Source organism: Cygnus atratus, chromosome 3 (assembly GCF_013377495.2).
Source record: "Cygnus atratus isolate AKBS03 ecotype Queensland, Australia chromosome 3, CAtr_DNAZoo_HiC_assembly, whole genome shotgun sequence".
Classification (NCBI taxonomy): Eukaryota; Metazoa; Chordata; class Aves; order Anseriformes; family Anatidae; genus Cygnus; species Cygnus atratus.
In genome coordinates, this window is record NC_066364.1 from 923,976 (window position 1) to 933,950 (window position 9,975).

The following is a 9,975-nucleotide window of genomic DNA, read 5'->3' on the forward strand; positions in this document are numbered from 1 at the left end:
CCCGTCCCCATCCCCCTGGCGCAGCGGGGCCGCACTTGGCCTTGTTGCTTCCCGCTGCCGTGGTGTCGGTAACCGGAGGGGGTTTTGTGCTGCTGCCGAGGCCGTCACAGCCAGGGCCGCAGCCTCGGGTGCCCGTCGGTGCCACCACCACCGTGCCACCCACAGGGAGGTGGCAGCTCCCAGCCCAGCCCCTCGTGTCCCAGTGGGGCCAGATGTGATGAGTGGGGACATGTGGTGGCAGAGCCCAGCGCGCGGTGGCGTGGCCGCAGCACCGGGCACCGACCCGTCCGTGCTCGCTGCTCCCTCTGCTCCTCCGGGCTCCCCGTCCCAAATCCCCAAGGGTAAGGGCTGGGGGAGCGGCGCCTTGAGCCACGAGGTGCTGTAGGAGCCCCCCCTGCCCCACGTTGGCCATGAGCACGTCGCCAGCGCCCGGGGACCTTCCCCTGGTGTCCCCAGCTGGGGTGGCCACGAGCCACCACTTGGTGTCGGTGCCGTCCACACGTGTCCCGGGGGAGAGGGGCCCGGGGGGGGGGGGACAGGACCGGGGGGTGCTCCTGTGGCTTTTGGGGTCCTCTGGGACATCCCCAGCCGGACTCAGGAGGATGCAGCACCCCCAGGCACCCCAAAACTGCCCTGTGGGTGCCCAAGGCCAGGCTGGATGGGGCTGGGGGCAGCCTGGGCTGGGGGCAGGGGTCGTGCCCGTGGCAGGGGTGGCACCGGGGGGGCTCTGAGGACCCCGCCCGCCCAAACCCCTCTGTGAGCCCCCCCTGCAGCTGCATCCCACGGCTGCGGGGGCACCGGGGGGGTGCTGACCTGACCCCCCCCCCCCCCGGCCCGGACCCTGCATGCACCTCCCCCCCCCAGTAAATAAAATAAATATCCGAACCTCATTCCTCCCACACCTTCTCACCCAGCTCGGGGGGGGGGGGGGGGGGGGGGGGCTTCACCCCACATCCCCCCCCCCCCACCACCCTCAAATCCGGGGGGGAACCGGGCCGGGGGGGGGGGGGATCCGCAGCCCCCCGGGAGCCCTCAGGGGCCGGGCAAAGGCTGAGCCCCGCCGCGGGGGCGGCTCCCGGCTGCCCCCCCCCCCACCCCTCCACCCCTTTCTTCCCCCCCTTTTCCCCTGCCCCCTGCCCCGGCTCCGGTGCCGGTGGCGGCGGCGATGGAGCCCGGCGCTGCCGCCGCCCCCCCCCCGCGGCCCGGGGCCGGCCTGAGGCGGCGGCGATGCGGCGGCGATGGAGAAGCTGGCGGCGGGGCTGGCCCGGCTCCGCTGGAGCCCCGCGGCGCTGCCCCTGGACGCGATCGTCAGCAAGTGCCGGCTGCCCACGTTGGTCTGCCTGGGGCAGGGTGAGCGCGGGGGGCGCGGGGGGGCAGGGGTGGGGATGGGGGCAGAGGGGCAGGGACCGAGGGGTGGGGGCAGAGGGGTGGGGGCAGAGGGACGGGGGCAGAGGGATGGGGGCAGAGGGACGGGGAGGGGGACAGGGACAGGGGCCGGGGGGGGGCAGGGGATGGGGACAGGGATGGGGACAGAGGGACAGAAGGACAGGGACAGGGGCCGGGGGGGGCAGGGGATGGGGACAGGGACGGGGACAGAGGGACGGGGACAGAGGGATGGGGGCAGAGGGATGGGGACAGAGGGACAGAAGGACAGGGACAGGGGCCGGGGGGGGCAGGGGATGGGGACAGGGACGGGGACAGAGGGACAGGGACAGAGGGATGGGGATGGGGACAGGGGATGGGGACAGGGACAGAGGGATGGGGACAGAGGGACATGGACAGGGAGAGGGGCTGGGGGGGCAAGGGATGGAGGCAGAGGGATGGGGACAGAGGGATGGGGATGGAGACAGGGACAGGGACAGAGGGACAGGGACAGAGGGACAGGGACAGGGATCAGGAAAGGGATGGGAAGAGTGGGGGGGGGGTGCAGGGGACAGGGATGGGGACAGAGGGACAGGGACAGAGGGAAGGGACTGGGATGGGAAGCATGGGGGGATGAAGAGGGCAGGGACACAGAAAGAGGGACAGGGACAGAGGGATGGGGACAGGGATGGGAAGCATGAGGGGTGCAGGGGACAGGGACAGAGGGATGGGGACAGGGACAGAGGGACAGGAACAGGGGTGGGAGTGAGGCAGGGCTGGAGGGGCTGGGGATGGACGGGGGGACAGGGACAGAGGGAGGAGGGACGGAGCGGTGGAAGGAGGTGAGGCAGGGATGGAGGGGACGGGGAGCAGGGGAGGGCTGGGAGAGGGGGGTCGGGGGTGGGCGACAGAGGGGGCAGGGAGAGCGGGATGGGGAGCTGGGGGGGCTGGGGGGGGCTGGAGAAAGAGGGGCTGGGAGGGAGGAAGGGCTGCAGCGGATGGGGACGGACAGAGGGACTGGGACAGACAGGGACAGGGATGGAGCAGACCGGGCGATGGAGGGGCTGAGGAGGAGGGGAGGGCAGGGGGCTGGGGGGGGCTGGGGGGGGGGGAAGGCTGGGAGGGGTGGGACAGGGACGGGGCCGAAGGGCACGAGGGGAGATGAAGGCCGGAGGCTTGAGGAGGAGGAGGGCGGCTGGAGGCCGGGTGGCCTGGGGGGCTGTGAGGGTCCCCTGCTGGGGGGGGGGGGGGTGCCAGGTGTCACCCCTGTCCCCTGCAGGACACGGGGGTGTGTGTGTGTGTGTGTGTCCGTCCTTCTGTCCACCCGTCCGTCTGTCCGTCCACGCTGGGCTGCCACCAACCGCCCCCTCCCCATCAGTGGCAGTGGGGATCCCGCGCTGCACCCCCCAAATTCCCTCCTCCCCTGCAGCCCCATGGTTTGGGGGGCTCCCACCTTTTGGGGTGCCCGGGGGGGGGGGGGGGGGCGGTCCCAGCAGTGCCTCCCCCCTCCCCAGGCACAGGCGGGGGGGGGGGGGGGGGCACAAAGGGGCCGCCTGTGCGGGGCTGCCGGGCCAGCGCCGGCCTTTGCCCATTTCCCTGGCAACTGTTGCTGAGATTTCGGGATGGAGGCGCCCGGCACGGCCGCAGACTGCGCCCCCCCCCCCCCCCCCCCCCCCCCGCCTGCACCCCCCTGCTTGGGGATGGAGGCACAGAGCCCCTCAGCACACCCCCCACCCCCCCCACCCCCCGCCCCAGCCCATCCCTGGTGGTCCCCAGACACGGAACAGGCTCAGACCCGGACCCCCCCCCGCCCCCCCCACCTTGCCCTGGGGTGCTGGCGATGGCCCCAGCTCGGGCTTGCGTTTTCAGACGCTTTCCTCGCCCCTCGCTCTGGCCCTGCTGGCCTGCGAGTTGGGGAGGGGGCTCTAAGGGGTGAAGGTGGCCGGGGGGGTCTCCGGGGCGGGGGGGGTCTCTGGGGGGTGCCCAGGGGTTGACGCAGCGGGGCTGGGGCTCAGGAGGGCAGCTTCTGCCGGCCCGATGCTCGGGTCAGCGCCTCGGGATGTGCGGGTGCGAGGTGCTGAAAGTGAGCTGGGGGGGGGGGGGGGGGGGGGGGCAGGCCTGGCTGTGCTGACCCCAACCAGGGACAGGGACGGGGACACCTGGGTGTGAGCGCGGCGGTGCAGGGCTGTGCACAGCTGCGGGTGTGCGCAGGGGAGCCACGTTGGGCATGCAGCCGGTGGGGGGGGGGGGGGGCACAGCCAGGAGCACCCTGCCCTGTTGCACGGTGTAGGGGCAGAGCAGGGTGTCAGGGGGACAGGCTGAGCCCCCCCCCCCCCCCCCCCCCGGAGCAGGACGCGTCCCCCCCAGGATTCGCTGCACCCCTCCGGAGCCGGCTGCAGCCTGGGGGGTGCCGGGCCCCCCCCCCCCCCCCCCCCCCGAGCCGCCTCGCCCCGGCCTGCAGCCCGGACCCCGTGTCAATAAACTTGTTGTTCGGCCGCTGCTGCAGCCTTTCAGGAGGGACAAAGAAATTGTTCCCAGGGCAACCGGCGGCTCTTGGCAGCGGGCACCTGCTCGCCCATCGCCCATCGCCCGGGGCTCCCCCCCCCCGCACCCCCTCGGGGCTCCCCCCGCGGCCGTCCCCAAGCCCGGGGCTCGCCGTCCCCGTGGCCGTGCTGTCCCCCGGCCCCACGGCCCCCGAAGGGGAGCTGAGCAAAATGGGGGGGGGGGGGGGGGGGCGAGCGTGTTTTAGCCCTTGGCATTGCCGCTCTCTCTTTTGGGGGGGCCCTGTTGCGTGCCTAGGGAAAGGGGGAGGGGGGGGGGGCGGATTTGAGAGCAGCCCGCGGGGGCCGGGGGCTCGGCCCCCAGCTTTGGGACAGGCGCTCCCCACCCAGGCCCTGGCAGGGAGGGAGGTGGTGGCTGGCGGGGGGCGGGGGGGGGGGCACACAGGGGCTGGGGGCTGGAAAGGGCCCTGGGGAGCCTGGGGGAGGCCGGAGGCAAAGGGGAGAGCTGGGTCCTGGCAGCCTGGCCCCCCCCCCCCCCCCCGGGGCTGGTGGCACATGGGGTGTGGGGGACACCAGCAGGACCTGGCTGGGGACCGGTGCTGGGTGCTGCAAAGCAAGGGGGGGGGAGGGAGGTGCATCTGTCCTGGGGGGGGGCTGGCACCCACGGGTGGGCTCCCCAGAGCTGTGTCCCCCACCGGCCCCCCCCCCCCCCCCTTCCCCGGGGCTCAGCCCGTCCCCGTCCCCCCGCAGGGGAGTCGGTGGAGGGGGTGAGCGCCCAGGACGTGCTCCTGATCCACTCCTGCCGCCAGTGGACGACGGTGACGGCCCACAGCCTGGAGGAAGGGCACTACGTCGTCGGCCCCAAAATCGACATCCCCCTGCAGTACCCAGGTGGGGACAGGGGCCGCGAGGCAGGGGGCTGGGTGGGCTGAGCCCCCGCCGGGAGGAACTGGGGCTGGGGGGGGGGGGGCTCCAGTTGGGGTCCCCACGACATGGGGGTGACGTGAACCAGTTGGGGCGAGGAGCTGCTCTGCTGGGGCTGCCGACGGTGCGGGGGGCACCCAGCCCGGCACGGGGGGGAGGAGGGATGGGGGGAGGGACTGGAGGGGGGGGGGGGGATGGAGACAGGGACGTGGATGGGGATGGGAAGGGGGATGGGACACAGAAGGGAATGGAGACAGGGATGGGATGAGTTGAGATTGGAGACAGGGATGGGATGGGATGGGATGGAATAGGGACGGGGATGGAGACAGGGATGGGATGGAGACAGGGATGGGATGGGGACAGGGATGGGATGGGGACAGGGGTGGGATGGGGACAGGGATGGGGACAGAGGGACAGAAGGACAGGGACAGGGGCCGGGGGGGGGCAGGGGATGGGGACAGGGATGGGGACAGAGGGACAGAAGGACAGGGACAGGGGCCGGGGGGGCAGGGGATGGGGACAGGGATGGGGACAGAGGGATGGGGAGCAGGGGCTGGGGACAGAGGGACAGGGACAGAGGGATGGGGATGGGGACAGGGGATGGAGACAGGGATGGGATGGGGACAGGGATGGGATGGGATGGGATGGGATGGGGACAGGGATGGGATGGGGACAGGGATGCAGATGACGATGAGGATGGGGATGGAGACAGGGACGGGTTGGGGTGGGGACAGGGACGGGGATAGGATGGGGACTGGTGAGGATCGGGGACGGGACGGGGATGGGGACAGGCCGGGGCTGCTGTAGCAGATGAAGGTGCTGAGCTCACCGCGGCCGCCGTAGCGAGGGCCTTAATGACCACTCTTAAGTGCTCGCCATGGCGGCAACGAGTCCTGCTAATAAATAAATAATGGGAAGTGGAGCGGGGGAGGGGCAGATCGCCCATCCCAAGGGGGGTCAGGGTGGGGGGGGCACGCAGCATGTTAACCGGCTCGGTGGGGCACAGGGCAGCTCCTGCCACGGTCCCTGTCCCTCTGCTCGGGCGCCACGTCCCCGTCCTCCCCCAGCTTTTTGTGTCCCCTCCGTGCTGGCCCGGAGCAGAGCAGCCCCGCGCCGCGGCGCCGAGTTAATATTCCCATCAGGTCCCGTCCCCGCCACGCTCGTGCTAATGAAGGCAGAGTTTTGCTCCTGAATGCAGCCCTGCGGCTCCCTGGCTGCGCCTGGCCCCCCGCACACCGCTGGCTGTGGGGCTGGGGGAAGCTGAGGTGGGGGGGGGGGGGCCGGGAAGCCTCCGGGAGCCGCTCCCTCCATCCTTGGGGCATTTTTGTGGTCGCTTTGGGGGGGGTGTTCTCTGCCCCTATGGGGGTGCTGCAGGGGCACCGCTGGGGAACTTGGTGCCCCCGGAGGTTTGCTTTGGGAGGAGGGAGCTCGGGATGGGCCCCAAATGGGATGGGGACTCCAGGCTGGGCTCATCAGCAGCTGCCCCGATGAACCGTGCCAGGGTGGCTGCGGCTCAGCAGGGCTGGGGGGGGGGGGGCCCTGTGGGCATCTCTGACTGCTCTGGGGCTGGGTGTCCCCTGCAGGGAAGTTCAAGCTGCTGGACCAGGACCGGGACATCCGCGAGCCCGTGCAATATTTCAACAGCGTAGAGGAGGTGGCCAGCATCTTCCCCGACCGCGTCTTCGTCATGGAGGCCATCACCTTCAGCGTGAAGGTTGGCGTGGTCACTGCGGGGTGGGGTGGGGTGGGGTGGGGGGACAGCAGGGAATGGTAGGGGGACGTCGGGGGCATTGGGGGACTGTGGTGGGGCAGCAGGGAATGGTAGGGGGACGTCGGGGGCATCAGGAGACCGTGGTGGGGCAGCAGCCGAACATCAGAGCGTGGTGGTGAGGCAGCAGGGGTGGTGGTGGGACAGGAGGTGGCGGTGGGACACCAGGAGGTGGCGGTGGGACACCAGGAGGTGATGGTGGAACACTACAGGATGGTGGTGGGACCTCAGGGTTGGCGGCGGGAGGTAACGGGAAGGCAGCGGGACACCAGGGGGTGGCTGGTGGTGGGACACCAGGGGACGGTGACGGGGCACTGGGCGCCTGCTCAGCCACCGTCCGTCCCTGTGCAGGTGGTGTCGGGGGAGTTCAGCGAGGACAGCGAGGTGTACAACTTCACGCTGCACGCCGGGGACGAGCTGACGCTGATGGGCCAGGCGGAGATCCTCTGCGCCAAGACGGTGAAGGAGAAGTCGCGCTTCAACACCCTCCTGCGGAAGCTGGGCAAGGCGGCGCCGGCGGCGGGGGCCAAGCAGGTGAAGGGCAAGATGCCCTGCCTGATCTGCATGAACCACCGCACCAACGAGAGCCTCAGCCTGCCCTTCCAGTGCAAGGGCCGCTTCAGCACCCGCAGCCCCCTCGAGCTGCGGCTCCAGGAGGGCGAGCACACCATCCGCAGCATCATCGAGAAGGTGCGGCTGCCCGTCAACGTGGCCGTGCCCAGCCGCCCGGCGCGCAACCCCTACGACCTGCACGCCATCCGCGAGGGGCACTGCTACAAGCTGGTCAGCATCATCTCCAAGACGGTGGTGCTGTGCTGCATCCTCCGCCGGGACCAGCTGGTCCCCTTCCACTTCCTCCTGCTGGCCGACATGCCGCGCTTCCAGCTGCCCGAGGGGCTGCTCGGGGGGGACCCCCAGCTGGAGAAGCTGCTGCGGGACAGCGCCGCGTACTGCCACGAGCGCTTCAACCCCGACGAGTACTCGCGGGCGGTGCGGGAGGCCAAGCCCGACTTTTCGGAGGAGTGCGCCAGCCCCCGGCGCTTGAGGCTCTGCCTGCCGGGGTGCGCCCGCGAGGAGCTCAGCCAGCCCCTGCAGCGCCTCTCGCTCTGCTTCTATGGCGGGGGCCTGCCCCGCGCCCCCCAGGACGCGGCCGCCCGCTGCCAGGACCCGCCGGGTGCCGGTACGGGGACACCGCGCCAGCAGCCGCCGCTGCCCGACTTCGCCGACCCCGAGAGGGAATACATGACGCCCGACTGGGCCGAGCCCGAGTTCAGGACTCAGGAGCCGCTGGAGATCCCCTACGAGGAGCTCTGGAGCAACCAGGGCCTGGAGAGCTTCTCCTCGCCCGGCGGCACGGGGCGGCCGGACCTCGTCGCCTTCGGGGCCGCGTCCCCGCTGGGCTCCCCGCGCCGCCCCGGCGTGCCCAGGGACGAGCCCCTGGGGGACGCGCCACCCCCGGTGCCACCCAAATCGGAGGCGGTAAGAGCTGTGGGATGCCCCCGTTGCTGGGGGGACCCAGCGGTGTCCCCACGCTGGGGGCACGGGTGCACCCACCGCGACCTGCTGTTGGGTTGGGGGGTCCCGGGGCAGTGTCGGCCCCGCCACGACGGGGCCCTGACGGTGCTCGCCCCGTTGCAGGTGAAGGAGGAGTGCCGGCTGCTGAACGCGCCCCCCGTGCCGCCCCGGGGCGGCCGCCCCCCAGCACCCCGCAGCCCCCCAGCCCCCCTGCGCTTCCCGAAGCTGGCTCCGGCTCCCTCGCCCAGCCCCAGCCTCTCCTACTACTCCTCGGGGCTCCACGACGGGTGAGTGGCTCGGGGATGTGGGGTGGCCCCCCCGGGGCGGGATGTCCCCCGCACCGCGAGGTTTGGGGGGGGACACGGCGTGGCCCTGGGGTGACGCTCGCCTTCCTCCATCAGGTCGGTCCCGCGGAGCGGCAGCGGCTCGCCCTCGCCCGATGCCTACTCCCTGTACTGCTACCCCTGCGCCTGGGGCGACTGCAAAGCTGGGGACCCCCCCGGGCGCCCGCTGCCCCCCGCCGCCCAGCCCGGCCCCACCGCCTGGTCGGACCCCTGGGCCTACGCCGAGGCAGGGGCCGGGGGGGGCAGCGGCCGCTCCACCCCGCTGCCGGCGGCCGAGCCCCCCCTGAAACCTTTCCGCAGCTGCCCACGCCTCAAGCCCCCGCACCCCCAAAAACGCTTCGCACCCTTCGGGGCGCTCAATCCCTTCGCCGGCCCGGCTGAGTGGCCAGAGAGCCCGGAGTGGCCCAAACCGCCTTCGGCCCCGGCTGCTCCCTCTTCCTCTTCCTCACCCGAACCCTTCGCCCCCTTCGAGGGGCCGGATCCGACGGCCCCCCCCCGCCCCCCCAAGGGTTTTGAGGGGGACAGCATCGTCATCCGCGGGGCGGCCCCGCTCTCGCCCGCCGTCCTGCGCGGGGCCGAAGGCGGCATCGCCCGCCTCTACCTGGCGCAGGGCGTCATCGAGGTGCCGCCGGCGGCGCGGGGCGAGGGGGGGGCCCCGCCGGCTGCCCCCCGGCCCAGCGGGGACGGCTCGCCCTGGCTGCCCCCCTCCGACCTCTCGGCCCTCTCGGTGGAGGAGGTCTCCAAGTGCCTGCGCTTCATCGGCCTCTCCGAGGACGTCGTCAGCTTCTTCGCGCGGGAACGCATCGACGGCAGCATCTTTGTGCAGCTCAGCGAGGAGATCCTGGCCGACGACTTCCGCCTCACCAAGCTCCAGGTGAAGAAAATCATGCAGTTCATCAAGGGCTGGCGCCCCAAGATCTAGCCAGGTGATGGGGTACCCCCAGCCCCAGCCGCGCAGTGCCTCTCCCCGCTTTGGCTGCGGGGTTTCCTCCTCCCCGGGAGCTCAGCCCCACTGCCTGGGGCTCCCCCCTTTCTGTTTTAACACTGGACAGTAATTTTGGCCTCAAGAGGCTGGAAAATATCGGAGTTTGCATTGACTGCTTTAACTTAATCCTTGTGGATTAGTGTAATAAACATACGGGAGAGAACAAGCTGCCGGAGAAGCCCCTTGCTCGGGGAGGAGGGGGACAGGGGCTTGGTGTGGGGACCAGAGGGGTGGCACAGGGAAAGCAGAGCCGCTCCGGGCAAGGCTCAGAGCCCACGCACACAGCTCCTGTGCAGCCCCCAGAGCAGGGCACAGGTCCTGGGGGCCGCTGCCTCCCCCCCAGGGAGGGCTGAAGGCTGCTCACCAGCCCTGCAAGCAGGCAGCTGCCTCCCCCAGGACAGCAGAGGCAGGCTGAGAGGATGTCTCGGCCAAGTTTTGCACTGCTGGCTTTGAGAAACGAGCACAAACGCAACGTGGAAAGAGCAGCATCGCCGCGCGAGCACCCTGCTGGTGCTGGGGGACAGGCAGGGCACCGCAGCGAGGCAGGGAGGTGGAGGCCAGGCTGGCTCTGAAATT

General features: G+C 71.5%; 1 protein-coding gene across 1 annotated transcript; it reads left to right on the forward strand.

The window, feature by feature from the left end:
• Positions 1 to 1,238: 1,238 nt before the first annotated feature.
• Positions 1,239 to 9,336, forward strand: GAREM2 (GRB2 associated regulator of MAPK1 subtype 2). The gene is made up of 6 exons (XM_050709416.1): positions 1,239 to 1,350; positions 4,593 to 4,754; positions 6,371 to 6,501; positions 6,907 to 8,034; positions 8,194 to 8,357; positions 8,472 to 9,336. The coding sequence occupies exons 1-6, from the start codon at positions 1,239 to 1,241 to the stop codon at positions 9,334 to 9,336; spliced, it is 2,562 nt and encodes an 853-aa protein (XP_050565373.1).
• The last annotated feature ends 639 nt before the right edge of the window (positions 9,337 to 9,975 follow it).